Source organism: Anomalospiza imberbis, chromosome 21 (assembly GCF_031753505.1).
Source record: "Anomalospiza imberbis isolate Cuckoo-Finch-1a 21T00152 chromosome 21, ASM3175350v1, whole genome shotgun sequence".
Lineage (NCBI taxonomy): Eukaryota > Metazoa > Chordata > Aves > Passeriformes > Viduidae > Anomalospiza > Anomalospiza imberbis.
Genome location: NC_089701.1, coordinates 916,665 through 933,482, shown reverse-complemented (window position 1 = coordinate 933,482; position 16,818 = coordinate 916,665). Strand labels below are relative to the sequence as shown.

Here is a 16,818-nt window from a genome sequence, read left to right as displayed (position 1 = left end):
CTCTGCCTACTGTCTTCCATGTTTGCAAACCGTATTAGCTCCTGCTGCTTGCAATTCCAGAAACACTTCCCTTTCTCTTTGGGGCTCATTCCAGCCACATCTGCCTACTGCTGTAATCTCATTTTGCAGGATACCACATCTCTTAGCAGCTTTTAATTGTGGTAACACATCTAAGCATCTTAGAAAGCACACCAGAAACTGCCTGACAGAAAAATGCTGTTCGGAATAGAAACATCCTTCCTGACGTTTGGATATTTGTGGATATTTGTCTCCACTTGTACTAGAAAATTACCTTAAATGCAGAAAAATATCTACATTTTTAAAGAGAAGGCTCCTAATCTTTTCAATGAGAAATTAATTTTGGATTGATTTTAGCATACACTGCTGCTCGGAAGAACAATCTGACTCTTAATTGACTTTTAATCTAACTTAAATATACAGCAGTTCATGTTTTGCTGATTTCCATGAAAAGACAGTGCACAGTTTTGTCTTGTATAAAATCTCTGTTGGAAGACATATGATTACAAGTTTTACAATTTTAAAATAATTGTTACATACATTGCTACAGGAAATCTATTTGTATCCTTCCTTTTGGTGCTCCACAGATGGTGGTGTTCTGCTTGGGCAGTGGTGGGGAAGGCTGGTGCCCTGCACCCCACCCAGCCACAGACCATGGCCACACCTGAAACATCTCAGTCTCCTCAGGAAAAATCATCCCAGCATGATCCACTGTCTGCTGGGCTGAGGGGGATGAGAAAGGCTGTGGCACTGCCATTTATTTTGCCATGATTATGGCATTTCTTATGTAGCAACTATTGCAGAGGTTTTCGTAGGGGAAAAAAAAAGCTATAAACAGGTCTCTTGTTCCAATGTATAGCATCTTACTAGAATATTTTGTAGTATTTCTTATTTGAATTTCAAATTATTATTTGAACTCTTACTTGAATTCAAATAATCCCAATCCTAAAATAAAATATCCTACAGATGTTGACAACTACAGTTCATTTATTATTGGGCAATCCACACGTACTTCTTTTAGCATAACCCAGAGACAGAAGAGGTCAAACACCCAGAGGTGCATTTCTTCCCCAGTACCAGTTTGCAATAGAAGCTGTTTCAAACTTATGTTGTTTCATGAAAAAAGAGCAAAATTTAAAAATTCTGATCTTCTAGATAAAAACACGCTGCTGCTGGACCTGCCACATCAGAACATGGAGGTTTGGGAACAGGAAACAAACCCTTCACCTACCAGCTATGGAAAAGGGGTAAATAAAAATAAAAATCTAAGAAGAACATAACTCAGCATTACTGAAAACAAAACGCTGAGTGCAGGCTGGAGCTGGCGATGCAGCACAGCCCGTGGTGTGCACAGATTGCCTTTTACAAAAGCTGGGTGTAAGTTACCACTTGTGAGTAAGGACCAAGACAGCCCCTTCCTTCTGTCCACATGAAGGGACATTTCTGGCAGGGCCGGCGATCCCTGTTTCCCACATCGTGTGATTGATTGCACTCTCCCCCTTAGAAGAGTTGATTGGTTTCCTGGTGCCAGGAAAATGATTGATGAATATTTCAAGCCATGGGCCTCTCTTCCTGCTGGGTGTCCTTTTCACATGTCTCCAGTGGGCCTGGGGATTTTTTTCAAGACTAGGAAGTGTCATTTTTATGGATATCATCCTGTGATAGGGACAGTTCACTGAGCAGAGGCCTTATGTAAATCCAAGTGAAATACTAAAGGTCAGCTCAAGTGTTAAGGTGATGGACTCAACTGGCAGTGCCAGGTAAGCAGGAAAGCAGAACTGGGCAAAGAAAAGCTTCACAAAGCAGCAGCAAACAGGAGGCACCGAGCAGCCACACCCTGAGTTTGGCACAGCAGCAAAGTGGTACCCAACATTGGCACCTTTCCTCAGCTCCCTTCAGTTGTGTACACCACCACGAGTACAGTACATTTGCAGGTAAGAATAACCCCTGCTTGTGACCCACAGAAAGGGCATTTCCTTAGCACTGCTGATAAAACAGGCAGAGGATAGAGAGTCTCCTGGCAAAAGCACTCACAAGACATCTGAAACAACATTCTTAGGAATAATTCCTTGTAAGTATTGCCAAACAACATAAAGCCACAGCTGTGAGACTGAATGAAGAGATGTTTGGAGGACAAGCTGGTGTTTGGCACAACTTTCAGAGACTCAGAGCTCCTTTACAAATTTTTACTACAACCACGACAGCCATCGTTTAATCACTTGGATTCAGGACCTGAGGGCTCTGCAGCAATTCCCACAGGTAAAGCCTGGGCTGCAGAGCAGCAGCTCATCAGAATAAACCCTGCACTGCCAGGAGCCCCGAGCTCATCCACAGCTCAGGGGTACAGCACCAGCAGGTGGGTGGGCAGTGCAGGGAGCCCACCACAGTGAGCCCCTCAGACACTGCAGCCCACATTTCCTGCAGGAACAGCTGCGGAGGCTTTATCCAACACCAGAATTGTCCAAGGGACAGCACAATCCAGTTTATGTTCCCATAAAAACCAATGAAGGTTTCACCTGGGAGGTATTTCCAGACAAGGACATCACAGCAGTTTGCAGTCAGCCTGTGTGAGATGTTAGAGCTGTGATAGATTTTTACTGGGTTTGGGTTTTTTTTTTTGTTGTTTTTTTTTGTTTTTTTTTTAACAAAGGAAAAAAAGGGCTTTAAAAATTAAATCTTTCACACTGACCAGACATTTCTCTAAGTTTAAATTTCACCACCTCTACAAGCCTACAGCTGGGATGATTAGGCAATGGAAGGCAGACATGTAACTTGTGTTCTCTGAAGGAGGCAGGGTCCACCCTGGGTAAATGAAACCTCCTTATCGAAGTGCTGGGGAGAACTGAGATACCCCGGCATATACTGCTTCCAAGATAAGTTATTGGCAATCATTTACCAATAAAGAACTTCACTGAAGCCAGCCTCTCCGTGGAGTATTTCCTCTTTCTAACAAAACCTGTACAGAATCATTTTTATCAACACATAAAATCTGGAAGTCTTCTAATTATGTAATTAGAACTGTAATAATTAAGACCAAAGCTAAAGCTCGAAGGGTCCCCTTGTCCCCCAACTTCCCTTTCTCAATTAACTCTGCACAGTGATAACCACTTTGGCTTAAAGGCTAAAAAAACGACAGGATCAAAAGGCTGGTTTAATACAGCTGGAGGGAAAGAATGCATTTCAGCTCCCCAGCAGCCATCTGATGAAACCCTGGGCCAATTCCCTATGTAAATGACTTAATTAGAATTACCAGATTACACTGCTGAAGGCTTTATTTAAATAGGCAGTTTATCAACAGGATAAACTGTGCTCCCATTCTCACAGAATGCTGGTGTAAATGCATCTGTTCAAAGCTCTACCACGTAGGAGTTGAACAGTAATTCAATAAACCACTGGCACATTTTCCCCACCAAAAAAAAAGAAATACCACAAAGGACTTGCCAGAGGCAGGACAGAAAGATAGCTATTGCTTCCCAACAATCGAGAATTAATCTCCCAGATGGGAAAGTTCCCTCATTTTCTATAATTCAATATCTTTATACTGTTTTATAGCAAAGCAGGGAAAAAATCCTGTTGCAGTGTCACATCACACGCTGCAGCTGCTCAACATACAGCACTAGTCCTGGGCTCAGCACAAAAAGGCATGCATAAACCCATTTTCCTGATTAATGATCTACAGAAGCCATCAATACCAAATTCCAACTTTATACCAAGAGGTATTTTTCCATCTTTACCATCAAATCAAACAAAGGAGTTAAGCTGTTCCTGAATTACAAGTCTTTCATTTCCCATCACAGAACTGAGAAAATAATGCATAGGATTCTGAACTATTATTATTTACAAAAGCAAGAAACATCCACATTCAACAGGCCAACCCTGAGCTGAAATAACACTGTAGCTTCTTGTTTATTCAGAGACATTTGACTTCAGCAGCATTGCCATTCGACAACTCCATTTGTTTTTCTTCCTAAATCTTCAAAGAAATGTTTATAGCAAGTAAACCAAGACCCAACTATATCAATGAAATAGTCTTTGTTAAGCAAAGGCTTATCTCATCTGATGCAAAGCAACCAAGCATAAAGAACCACTAAAAATGTCAGTGTGCGCCAGTAAAGTTTGGGAATGCTGTGGAAAAGGGAAGGGATGCAGGCAAAGGGATTTTTCTTTGAAAACCTTACATTGTTTGTGCTCTGACAACTTTCCTCTTTTCTCTGGTATGAAGTTTATCCAGATCAGTAATCTGCCCATCTGAAACTCTTGATCGTTTTACAGGAACACAAAATTCAAGTTTTCTGTTTAGTTTCCTGATAAATCCAAGACCACAGTACACAACAATGCATCCAAAGCTACCTTAATTCAAGCTAATCTGTTGTGTCCCTATTTTAGCTAAGACATAAAATAATTAAAACTATGGAAAAGCCATCGTGTCTCACTCACAGAGGAAAAATATGCCAACTGAAGCTATAGCAAGACTGATCTTAAATGGGACCCTGTTGAGAAATAATTGCTACTACTGCAGGAAAAATTAATGCCTGAATGAAATTGCTTAAAAAAAAAAAAAAAAACTGGTTTTATGAGTTGCTATTGATTTGCTCAATGACAAAATATGTTTCTTACATGGAAGAGGAAGTACTCAAATTGGCAAGGGAAAACCATGCTCTTATATTCTAAGAATGTCAAGTGTCCCCTCAAATAATGAGGCTGCAATTGCCTGTAAGTGCTGAAATAAAACTACACCTCTGCATTTCAAAGTTATCCTGAGGCTTCTCTCACTGAAGGCGCCAATAAACTTGCAGCAGTTTACTCCGGGTTAACACAGAAGCCACGTGCACAGCTTAAGTTCATTAATGATTTTAACATTAACATTTTAACACCAAGAATACAGTCTGACTTTTATACCTCTGTCCTCATACAATTTTCACTGGTTTTGTTAAGATACTGTTCCTCAAGGTATCAAAAGTACCGTGAATCTTTCTTTAGAAAACGAAATATTCAGAGTCTTCATCTGCCATTATCATTTGCAGGTATTTTATAAAACCATGAATTAACAACCCAATCTTTCCTGCTCCTCCCCCAGAGGCTTTAGAAAGACTGAAGGTCAAGCAATGTCTCAACACCGCACCAGTATTTCACATTTTTGAAGGCAAAGTAGTAAAAGGCTGTTACATCATCCATTCAAAAGACTAACCTCAGCCACAGGTACGTCTGTCACAAGGAACAGCTACGCAAGAAACTCTTAAAGCTAATCTGATTAATCAAAAGAGATTTCCCTCAAAATCCCGCATCTGTGGGAAAAATAGCAAATGCGGACAAAGCACTAATATTGCTGTACTCTGAGGGACACTAAAGCAACAGACACTCCACAAATTAAATCAGAAAGTTCAAAAGGTATTAAGGCGATATTAAAGCATTAAGAGTGCTATTAGATTGTTATTAAAGTATTTAAGAGTATTAAGTGTCTTTCATCCAATTGGACGTCTAATCAAGTGAGGAGGAATAAAGAGCTTCCAGGGAGAACTGAACATCACACATCAGGGCAGGTACAGAAATGCCCATCTCTGCAGTTCCCACACTGCCTATCTTTTGGTGCCGCCTGTATCTCGAAAACCGAGGATGCTGCCTGATAAAAAGCCTCTTTTGTCTGAGCAAACCCTTTGTAGAGAACCCGAGTACCTTAAGATGGTAAAATGCAATTGTAAACCATAAAAATTGGCAGGGACATTCAAGTGCAGATGCGGCATCTGCATACGGGAAGTGTAAAAGGGTCCCAAATGGTGCCCATAAACCCCGGGCAGGGACCGGCTCACGGGGGCTGAGCCAAGACACCCGCGGGGCACCGGGAGCAGCCGCGGGGCACGGCCGGGACACGGCGGGCGGGACCGGGACCCGCGGGGCAGCCCCGGGACACGCGCCCGGAGCGCTCGGACCGACCCGGCAGCGGCCCCGCGCAGCCCGCGGGACCTGGGAACGCCGCGGCTGCACGGGGAAAAGGCGATTTCCGCGAGACGAGCTCGATTCGCGGCACACGCCGCCCCGTCCGAGGGGACCCGCTGCGGGCGGCGACCCCCGCGCGGGTCCCGGCGCCCGGCCCGGGGCAGCGGGGCAAGGGCGGGCAGCGGCCCTTTGTTGTGCCCCGCGGCCGCGGCGAGTTGCGGGGCCGCATCGGGCGGGCGGAGCCCCCCGGTACCGCCGGCCCCGCGCCCCCGGCCCGCCCGGACCCCTCGCGCTGCACTCACCGCTGCGGGGCGGCCCCTTGCTGGCGGCGCGGGGCTCCGGCAGCTCCGCGGGCGGCTCCAGCTCCATGGCGGCGCCGGGGCCGCGCCGGGCCGGGCCGGGCCGGGCCGGGGCTCGGCGGTCTCAGCGGCCCCGGCGGCCGCGCTGCCCCATGGCCGCTCGGGCGCTGCTGACAGCCAGGGCCGCGCCGCGCTCGGCCGGGCCGGCCGCGCCCCGCCCCCCCGGGGCACCACGGGAGCCGTAGTCCGAGCGCCGCCCGCGGGGAGCCGCGGCCCGGCCCCGGCGGCCGCGCCCCCGGCCCGCCCCGCCCCGCCCCGCCCCGCGGGCTCCGCGGCCCGGCCCGCCCCGGCTCCCCCGGGCCGGTGCACCGGGAGCGGCGGGGCGCCAGGGGGCACCCGGCGACCGAGCCCCGAGCGCGGCCCGCGGCACCGCGCACCGGGAGGGGGGACGCGGGCACCGGGAACGCGGCGCTGCGAGAGGGGCGAAACCGGGCACGGGGCACGGGGCATAGCCCGGGGAAACCGCACAGCCCCGGCGAGGGTCCGGGCGGGCTCGCCGGGGACACCGCCTCCTCTGAGGAGGGGATCGGCCAGCCCGGGGAGGGACGGGCGGCCCCGGCACGGGGCACCGGGCAGCGCCGGGGCAGCGGGAACCCCGAGGCGGGCACGGCCAGCTCCACCCGGGGGGAACGCGCCGCCCCCGCGCCGCGGCGCCGCTGCTGGGGCCGGTGCCGCCGCCGGGACGGGGCGGGGCGGGACGGGACGGACGGGACGGGCGGCTCCTCCCCGCCGCCGGGACGGGACGGGCCGGGCGGAGCGGGCGCTCGGTGCGGGCGGTCACCGCCGCTCTCGCCATGCGGGCGCTGCTGCTCCCCGCGCTCCTGCTCCCGGCGCTGGCCGCGGTGCGCGGCGCCGCCACGGTAAGGACGGGCCGGACCGGCACCGACTGGGGTCGGGACCGGGATCGCGATCGCGGCCCTGAGCGATCACGGCGGTGGTCGGGAGCGGGCAGGGGCAGCCCCGTCGCTGCGGGACCGGCCCGCTGTCCCCGGCGATCGCCGCGCTCTGCCCGGGCGGAGCGGCGGGGGCGCGGCCCGACACGGGCAGCGGGCGGGGGTCCCGGGAAGGGCCGGGGTTCGGGCGCCGGCGCTCCCATCGCGGCGGGAGTTCGGCGCAGAAAATGACCGGGCTGTGGGCGCGTTCGAGCGGTTGGAAGGTGCCCAAGCCCCGGCGCTGCGGTGATGGGCGCTGCAATGAGCGACTCCGTGCCAGAGAGAGCAGCCCAGACAAGCCTTCCCCCGCGGGGATGAGGAGCAGGAGCGGGACCGGGCAGCGGGGGGAGCCAGCCTCCCCCCGTGCATCCAGGAGCCCTCGGTTCCAGCTGGAAGACGTCTCCCACGGGGTCAGTGGCCGTAGCGGGGCCGGAGCAGGGACACCGGGACCCAGCCCAGAGGAATGGTGGTGGGAGCAGCTACTGCTAGGATCACCAAATGTTAAAAAGACGTGATTTTCCAAGACATTTGGTGGAAAACGACGCTAACACAGCTGTTGTCGGGCAGCACTTAGCTTGGAACAGATATCCAAAGCCTGGAATGCCCTGTTGCTTGGGTTCCCGGCGGGGTGCCAGGGGTGATGCTGGCAGGACTCAGCGATCCACGCGGTGCCGTCTCCCTCCCCGCAGGTGCTGCCTGCTGTGCTCAGAGGTGTTTTCTCCATTCTTGCCGTTGGATGAGATCCCATCGGTGGGCATGCGTGTGCCACACAAGCGCTTGGCATGGCTGTGTCCCTGTGACCAGCACGGGATGCCCAAGCAGCGCCAGCACCCGGGGCCTGGCTGCTGTCAGCCACGGCCCAGCCCTGCCAGCACCGTTCCGCCTCAGCTGCAGGACGTGTTTGACACTTTGTGCCAAGCCTGGGAGGAGGAGGAAGAGGAGGGTGACATGGTCTCCCTACCGTGACGGGGACATGCCTTCCAGCAGCTGTGCCAGAGGCGTGCGGTGTGGCAGCTTATCGACACAGCGTGTTTTCCTCCGAGACGAGTCCTCTGGCAGCAGCCAAGGGACAACTTAAAAGCTGGCCAAGGGTCATTGTCAAAGGTCCCGCTTTCTCCAAATCATGTCACAAACTCTGTGCTCACATGGATACTCTTGCAAGAGGTCCCGGAAACCGGGAAAATTACCCAGCTCATAAAACTTGCAGTGAGGAAACCCTCAGCAAAGTGCAGGGACACTCTCCCACACCAGCTGTGGATGTGCAGCCCCTGGGGAGCTGGGACCCGCTCGGGAGGAGAGGCAGCAGCCACCTGCCAGCACCCTGGGCTGGGGTCTGCAGCGAGTGGGGGATCCAGGGAAAGAATCACCAGAGCCCCTGCAGGGCTCCATCAGCCCCCGACGCACAGGTTTCTCGGGGAGCTCACAGATTCCCACCTGGAGAAAGCAGAGCAGCACGGGCTGCCTTCTGCACTCATGTCCCCAACCACCTGTGCGCTGCTGGGGAGAGGGTCTGTGCGTGCCCTGGTGTGGGCTGTCCCCTGCCGAGCCGGGCACAGGCGGGCACGGGCTGACAGAGGCACCCAGCCGAGGTACCGCGGTGGGCGACCCTCACAGAGTCTCCCCGCGTGGGAGCCTGTTTTTTAATACTTCCTTGCTTATGGGCTTTTCTGTATAAATAGAACATTCAGTTCCTGTTTAGGGAAGCTGGCAGACGGCACAGCGAGGTTTAGTGTTAAGGCCCCACGTGAAGGTGGGCGGCGGCCCGGGCACGGTGCAGAGATACCCGCAGCGCGTTTGCCCACGCGGGACGGACGTGGCCGGAGCCGGGCGGTTTTCTGGGAAGGGGCTGGCCCTTCATGCCGTGGGAGAGGTTCTGTGCGCCGAACACCTCCGCGATGTGCAGTGTCACAGCTGCTCCGGTGGGTTCGCTGCTCTGGGCACCCGCCTGCTCAGCCCAGCCTCAGCGAGACATGCGGGCCCCGCGCCGGCCGTGCCTCCCAGCACAGCGTGCCGGGGCCGAGGGAGGGGATGCACAGCCCAGGGTCACCTGCTCCCCCTGAGGAACGAGCTTCCAGCGCAGGCAGCTGCAGCCCTGCCCTGCAGAAGGTGCTGGGAGCAGGCGGGGTCACAGCATGTGCCGGGGGTCGGGCCGAGCTGCAGCAGCGGCACCTTCACCGGTGGCTGGTGCTCTGGGTGCTGGCAGGAACGGGGGACCCCAGCTTGGAACTGAAGTGGGCCTCCAGTGGGGAGGGTCTCTGATGGGATTCCCGCGGGGATGTGTGCTCAGCGGCAGCGCCGTGCACACGGATGGACAGTGCCCGCGGCCAGGACAGCCCAGCTCCGGGCGCTGCTGGCTGTGTGCACAGGGGCCGGCAGCTCGTGGCCGGGCTGGGAATCGTCCTGCCTGTTTGCACAAGTGCCGGCGTGGCCTTGGGGGAGGTCAGGGGCCCCGGGGACGTGCGAGCCTGGCGAGGTGGTGTTTGGGGAGGGGGTCCCTGCCCCGCTCCCTGCTGAGAGCTTGATTAGATTCTGCTCAATTTACAGCCCTTTGGCTTCCTGGTGTTTCCCTTCAGCCAGCAGGACCTGGTTTCCCTTTGAACGAAAGAGGGTTTTTTGAAATGCAAAACGTGTGAAGTTTTGCAGCCCTTCAGAAAGGGGAGGAAGCCCCTGGCCCGTGCGGGCTGTGGGGAGCCGGGGGTCTGTGCCCAGCTGAGGGAGCGCCACTGCCCCGGTGCCACCAGCGCAGCAGCCCTGCGGTGCAGGAAGGAGGATCCCTGTGCGGCCGTGGGTGCTGCCTTGGGGCAGGACATGGGCCCCGTGGGCCCCTGCCCTTTCCCACGCCGCTCTGTGCTCCGCTGTGGTCCGGAGAGGACCGGGAGCCAGAGCTCAGCTTGTTTCCCAGCTCTGCCACCGTTCTGTTTCCCAGCATGAGTCAGAGTCCCTGTGGGCAGAGCCCTCTCCCTCCGGGGTCACCGCACTGCCTCTCCCTGCTCTCCCACCCTCCCGGGCGCTTGGAGCAGGCGCATCCCCGCACGTGGGACACCCAGAGCGGCCTGGCCATGCTCCTGCCAGCCCAGGGGTCCCCCGCAGGTGCACAGCTTGTGGCAGGGGGTGGGAGGGACTCAGCTCCCCTGTTCCTGAGCACAACGGGAGAAATGAGCTAAACCGGCCGAAAAGCACACTGGGCTCTGTAGCGTGAATCAGGGCCATGTGTGGAAACAAGGGAGTCCTTGAGCCTGTGCCTCGGGCCATCGCGGCAGACTGAGGGGCCAAGCTCACCCCGAGGTGGCTGCATGTCACCACAAACAACGAACCCTGTGTGGGCTTGGAGCCGTGCCGTGGGGGCACAGAGGCGCTGCTGGGTCTTCTTGCCACCATCCCTGCTCACTGAGGTCTTGCTGGAGGCTGGGAAGCAGCCACGGAAATGAGACTGAAGTACCTGGGCCACAAAACACTGCAGGGATGAGCAGCTCCCTGGGCTTTGTCACTGTCAGCCGGGCTGCAGAGCGGTGGGACAGGGTGCTCTGGAGCAGACAATGCCTCACACTCTTTGGGGCGCAGCCATGAGCCCCAGGGGCAGGGGGAGATCTCTGGGCAAGCAGCAGTGGGGGAGTTGGCCGTGATGGTCTGCTGGGGTTGGCAAGGCCCTGCAGGACACCCGGGTGGGGCACCGGGCTCATCACGTGTCCCGCAGGCTCTGGGTGATGTGGACCAGGTCCGGATGACCTCAGAGGGCTCCGACTGCCGCTGCAAGTGCATCCTGCGGCCACTCAGCAAGGACGCCTGCAGCCGCGTCAGGAACGGCAGCGCGCGCGTGGAGGATTTCTACACCGTGGAGACGGTGAGCTCGGGGGCTGACTGCAAGTGCTCCTGCACCGCACCCCCCTCCTCGCTCAACCCCTGTGAGAATGAGTGGAAGATGGAGAAGCTGAAGAAACAGGCCCCTGAGCTCTTCAAGGTATCTGTGGTGTGGTGGGGCTGGGGGCCTGTCCCCTCCCCACACTGCGCTGCCGTGCCCCTGCCCTGTGCCCTGTGCCCTGTGCCCTGTGCCCTGTGCCCTAGCCCTTACCCCAGGCGCCATCCCTGTGTCCCCTCTGCAGCTGCAGGCCATGGTGGACCTGCTGGAGGGAACGCTGTACAGCATGGACCTGATGAAGGTGCACTCCTACATCAGCAAGGTGGTGGCGCAGATGAACACGCTGGAGGAGGTGAGCGAGCTCCAGCAGCCCCGTCCCCGCAGTGCTCCCCACTGCACAGCTCAGGACTGTCCGTGAGCTCCTTGAATGGGGCTCCAGCCTCTCCTCCCCTCTCCTGCAGACCATCAAGACCAACCTGAGCAGGGAGAATGACTTCATGAAGGAGAGCGTCCAGCACCTCACCGACCAGATGAAACGCTACGAGAACTACTCTGACATCATGATCAGCATCAAGAAGGAGATCTCCAACCTGGGCTACCAGCTGCTACAGAAGGATGCGGCTGCCATCCCCGAGAGCAAGGCACAGGTACCCCCAAGGCACAGGTACCCCCGGGGCCCGGCCCCATGCAGGCACAGTGGGTGCTGTCAGGGACAGGCAGGGCCAAGCTCCCCCAGGCTTGGGGAGGATCCTTGGGGTAACCCCTGGGCTGCTGCCTGTGCCCACTGCCTGGCACGGTGGTGGCAGAGAAGAGTAGGGCATGGGAGGGAAGGGGGTCCGACCAGGCTGTGCCCCCCAGGACACGACAGGTGGCCGAGAGAAGGAGGCAGGACGGTACCCCAGCACCCGCAAGGCACTGGGGGACAGGGCAGGCCCCCGAGCGCCCAAGGAGAAGCCGCTGAAGCCCGAAAAGCCCAAAAAGGAGAACACCAAGGCCAGGGCAGGGTCACAGCCCACGGCCAAGCCCAAGCCCCTGGCGCAGCAGCAGACTGTGGTCCGAGGCATCACGTACTACAAGATCGGGCAGGTGGGAGCGGCGGAGGGTCCAGCCGGTAGCCGCGGTGAGTCTGGAGGCAGGGCAGGGTTGGGGGGCTGGGAGGGCACCTCTCACCGAGGCGGGGGGCCAGGGCCTGCCCTGCAAACACGGTAACCCCCAGCTCGTCCCCCCACAGAGGGCCCTGTGAGAGGGGCAGCTGCGTCAGAGCAGCAGGAGGACAGGGGCCCCCTGCCCCCCTCAGCTGAGGGCACCCCAGCCCAAGCTGTTGCACAGACAGAGACCACCGTGCCCAGCACCACGGCTGCGCCCAGCACCGCCCCGGCCCCCCGCAGCACCGCCCGCAGCCCCCCCGGCCCCGGCCTCGGGCAGGGTGCTGACAGCGCCGGGGACCCCGAAACACCGAACAGAGGTGGGTGAGCGGGGGGCGGCTGGCAGAGGGCACCCAGCCCTGTGTCCCCAGTGGCCCTGGCCAAGCTAAGCCAGCAGGAATCTGCCACGGGGAAGGAGCAGCAGGAGTCAGCTGCCTGGGGCAGGGATAAGCCTTCCTCTTCCTCCCTCTCGGCACCCAGTGAAGGAGGTGGAGTGCGAAGGCACTATCGAGTCCGTGGAGCCTCCCACGGAGCACCACAGCTACGGGCGCAATGAGGGGGCCTGGATGAAGGACCCGGCAGCCAAGGATGACCGCATCTACGTCACCAACTACTACTATGGGAACAGCCTGGTGGAGTTCAGGAGCCTCGACAGCTTCAAGCAGGGTGAGGGGCAAGCGGCCGAGTGGGCACAGGGGTCCTGGCTCCTCCTAGGTGGGTGTCCAGTGCTGTGTGACACTAGCTGTGCTGGGCCCTGGGGTGGTGGGCAGCTGAGGGGAGCGTCCAGAGGGCAGCAAGGGTGACACACAAGTCCCCTGCTGCTGCCAGCATGCTCTGGCCATTGTGCAAGGGACCCCTGTGCTGTGGAGGGTCTCAAAACCTCTCCCACCCACTCACAGGCCGCTGGAGCAACCTCTATAAGCTGCCCTACAACTGGATTGGCACCGGGCACGTGGTGTACAGAGGGGCCTTCTACTACAACCGTGCCTTCACCAAGAACATCATCAAGTATGACCTGAAGGAGCGGTACGTGGCAGGCTGGGCGCAGCTCCACGACGTGGTGTACGAGGACACGACGCCCTGGAAGTGGAGGGGCCACTCGGACATCGACTTCGCTGTGGATGAGAGCGGCCTTTGGGTCATCTACCCCTCGGTGGACTATGACTACTCCCAGCAGGAGGTGATCGTCCTCAGCCGACTCGACCCCGTGGACCTCTCGGTGCGCAAGGAAACCACCTGGAAGACGGGGCTGAAGCGCAACACGTACGGGAACTGCTTCATCATCTGTGGCATCCTCTATGCTGTGGACACCTACAGCCAGAAAGAAGGGCAGATCTCCTACGCCTTCGACACGCACACAGACACGGAGGCAGAGCTCCGACTGCCCTTCCTCAACCACTACTCCTTCACCACGCAGGTCGACTACAACCCCAAAGAGAAGGTGCTCTATGCCTGGGACAACGGCCATCAGATGACGTATGGGCTCCGCTTCGTGGTCTGAGTGCCCGGGCGGGTCCCACTGCACTCCTGTGCCCACCCTGCACCGTGCCTGGCTGGGGCACCCTGACGCAGCCTGGCCCTGGCGCCCCAACTCCATCCAGGGCTGTGGCAAGAGCCCGGCTTCCACCCCAAAACCTTTCCCATCTGCTATGGCCATCACCTGCACCATGCCCGCTGTGCTGCAGGGCAGGGAGAGCACATGAGAGCAGCCCCCAGCAGACACCCCTGTGACAACGTGGCCCCCGGGGCCGTGGCAGCTCGGCCAGCATGGCCTTCCCGAGGACACAGAGAGGAGCCCAGCCCCGCATCCCTCTGCCACTGCCAGCACCGCCCGCCCTGCAGCAGCGCACTGAGCACCTCCTGCACTGCCCCCAGCCCAGCCACGCTCCCCGTGCGCCCGCCGGGACCGTGTGTGCCATCACTGCCAGCCGTGCCAGTGCCGGGCCAGCCCCGTGCCCTGCCTGCACCCAGCCCCGTGGGGCGGGCCGGCCCCCTCACTGCCAGGCGCCAGGAACAGGTGCCAGTCGCTATTTTAGGAAGTGTGGTCAAGATGCCTTTGCTTTTGCTGATCGTGAGTTTGTTATTTAAATACATTCACTGGAGCTGTGCAAGTCCCCTTCGGCAGCAGGCATGGAGGAGCCTGCCTGGGGTGTCCTGCCTGCACAGCCACCCGCACGCCTGCCCTCACACCTGTCCTTACACCTGCCCTCAGCCCTGCCCTCAGCCCTGCCCTCAGCCCTGCCCTCACACCTGTCCTCACACCTGTCCTTACACCTGTCCTCAGCCCTGCCCTCAGCCCTGCCCTCAGCCCTGCCCTCACACCTGTCCTCACACCTGTCCTCACACCTGTCCTCACACCTGTCCTCACACCTGCCCTCACACCTGTCCTCACACCTGTCCTCAGCCCTGCCCTCACACCTGTCCTCACACCTGTCCTCACACCTGCCCTCACACCTGCCCTCAGCCCTGCCCTCACACCTGCCCTCACACCTGTCCTCACACCTGTCCTCACACCTGTCCTCACACCTGCCCTCACACCCATCCTCACACCTGTCCTCACACCTGCCCTCAGCCCTGCCCTCACACCTGCCCTCACACCTGCCCTCACACCCGTCCTCACACCTGTCCTCACACCTGTCCTCACACCTGCCCTCAGCCCTGCCCTCACACCTGTCCTCACACCTGTCCTCACACCTGTCCTCACACCTGCCCTCACACCTGCCCGCACCCAGCACGGGACAGGGCAGCCCTCGGGCCTCTCACTCTCCGTGTGAGGCAGAGCGAGGGGCTGCGAGCGCTTGGCTTGGTTTTGGTCATTTTAGACGTGAACAGCACTAAAACATAACAGATGTGAGAGCGCGCTGCGTTTGTTGTCATTTGTCCTGGAGCTGGGCAGGGAGGAGTGGGCAGGGTGGGTGCTCACCATCCCCATCCCTCGCTGTCCCTGTCCCTCGCCATCCTTGTCCACTGACCCCACTTCCATGGCCAGGAGTGCCAGGGGTTTTTGTCACAGCTGTTGCACACCTTGCAGGCACATCTGCCCAGAGCGGGCACCTCGCGTTCCCCCAGCAGCACCAGCGCGGTGCCACGGCAGAGGCAGGAGGGTCCCGGGACAGACCCGGGCCAGCAGCCCCTGGCGGGTCCTGGGGACCAGCTTTGGCATTGTCCAGCCTGAGCTGCAGCCCGAGAGCCGCCGGGAGCCGGGGCGGGTGCCGGGAGCGCGGAGCAGCTGAGCGTGGGCACGGCGAGCAGCTGCCCTGACCCGCTCCGAGCTTGGCAAGCGCGGAGCTGCCGGGGGGCCCGGGTGGGAGCAGCCCCCGCGCCCGGCGCCCTCCCGTTCGCGTCCGTGTGCGCGGGGCAGGGTCCCCTCGGCCCCGCCGGGCCCCGCACACACCGGCTGCTGGCCGCGGGCGCCTCGTGCTGCGGAGCTGGCACCGACCGTGTCCCTGGATGCGGAAAGGTTTCCCGCTGCGAAGACCCGAAGCTGGTGCCAGGCGCGGGGCAGCCTGGCTCCCCCTCTCCTGGCCCCACGCTGCTCCCAGGTCCTCCTCAGGCTCACGGCACCACCTGCCCCTGCCCCTGCCCCTGCCCCTGCCCCTGCCCTGCCCCTGCCCTGCCCCGAGCCCCCGCGCTGGCCATGCGCTGCCTCCTCGCTTGGCCGTGGGTCCTCGCCACCAGAAAGGAGCCGGCCGACTTTTCCCCCCAATTGGGTCCCTGCCAGGCTTTTATCTAGCGATCCCCAGCAAATCCCTGTACAAACAATACGGATTTCTGACATTTTTTTGTGGTAAAGTAAACTCCCAGCACATCTCTAATTCCAGGGCTTTGTTGTTCTTCCGCAGGGGCTGCTGTGGCTCCGCGCTGGGCTGGGCTGGGCTACGGACACCCCTCGGTCAGAAAACATGGGAAGGGAGGAACGAAACGCACATGGTCAGAGCACTATGCTGTGTTGGGTCCTTTGGGCTGTGGTGGGGAGTTTCAGTCCCAGCAGCCCTTTGTGAGCTGATCCTTGTTCTGGCACGGGTCCCCGATGGCTGGTCCTGGTCTCTGGTCCCGTGTTCTGCCCCTGGTCGCAGTTCAGTCGCAGGACAAGCCAGGCTGGGGAGGACAGGGGTCCCCGAGCAGGACACAGCAGGGATATGTGGGTGGGGGCAGGATGGGCTCCTGCTGCGACAGGCGCTGCTGACTTCCAGACATTCCTCCTGTGCGTGGCCAGCACCACCTCGGCTCATAACGTGATTAAAAGATTAAAATCTCTCAGTTCAGCAGCAAGCAGCAAATGAAGCTTGAGACAGGGATGTTGGGGGGCTGTGGTGCTCAAAGCCCCCGTGACAGCGATGTGGCGCCTGGGGAAGGGCAGCTGAGGCCATCTGGGCAGGTGGCTCTCTTGCCACAGCCGTTGCTCCCAAAATCTCCTCCTGTCCTTGGTGCAGCCGGGCAGTGAGCCCTGATCCCCTCCACCCCCTTCTCAGTTACTGGCCGGGCTGGTTTGTTTGTGGTGGTTTTGCCTCCTTCCTGGCCCCACTGCCCAGGCTGGCGTCCTGCTCTCCCCACGGTGCCGGCCCAGTGCTGAG

The 16,818-nt window shown here is 58.4% G+C and overlaps 2 protein-coding genes across 4 annotated transcripts in view; one reads left to right on the top strand and one right to left on the bottom strand.

Annotated features, from left to right (window-relative positions):
- The window catches only part of NR6A1 (nuclear receptor subfamily 6 group A member 1), a 75,528-nt gene extending 69,060 nt beyond the window's left edge, over nt 1–6,468 (bottom strand). For 2 of the 3 annotated variants that reach the window (XM_068210899.1, XM_068210901.1), the window contains exon 1: nt 6,255–6,467. In XM_068210899.1, the coding sequence (XP_068067000.1) occupies nt 6,255–6,321 (67 nt within the window). In that variant the 5' untranslated portion in view covers nt 6,322–6,467. Of the gene's footprint in view, nt 1–6,254 lie in introns of all 3 variants that reach the window. The other variant, XM_068210900.1, reaches the window with a different exon arrangement.
- A 543-nt stretch (nt 6,469–7,011) lies between these two features.
- Nucleotides 7,012–14,131, top strand: OLFML2A (olfactomedin like 2A). The gene is made up of 8 exons (XM_068210898.1): nt 7,012–7,171; nt 10,938–11,201; nt 11,344–11,451; nt 11,561–11,746; nt 11,958–12,219; nt 12,331–12,564; nt 12,725–12,910; nt 13,144–14,131. Exons 1-8 carry the CDS (start codon nt 7,106–7,108, stop codon nt 13,743–13,745), a joined length of 1,908 nt encoding a protein of 635 aa, XP_068066999.1. The 5' UTR covers nt 7,012–7,105; the 3' UTR covers nt 13,746–14,131.
- The last annotated feature ends 2,687 nt before the right edge of the window (nt 14,132–16,818 follow it).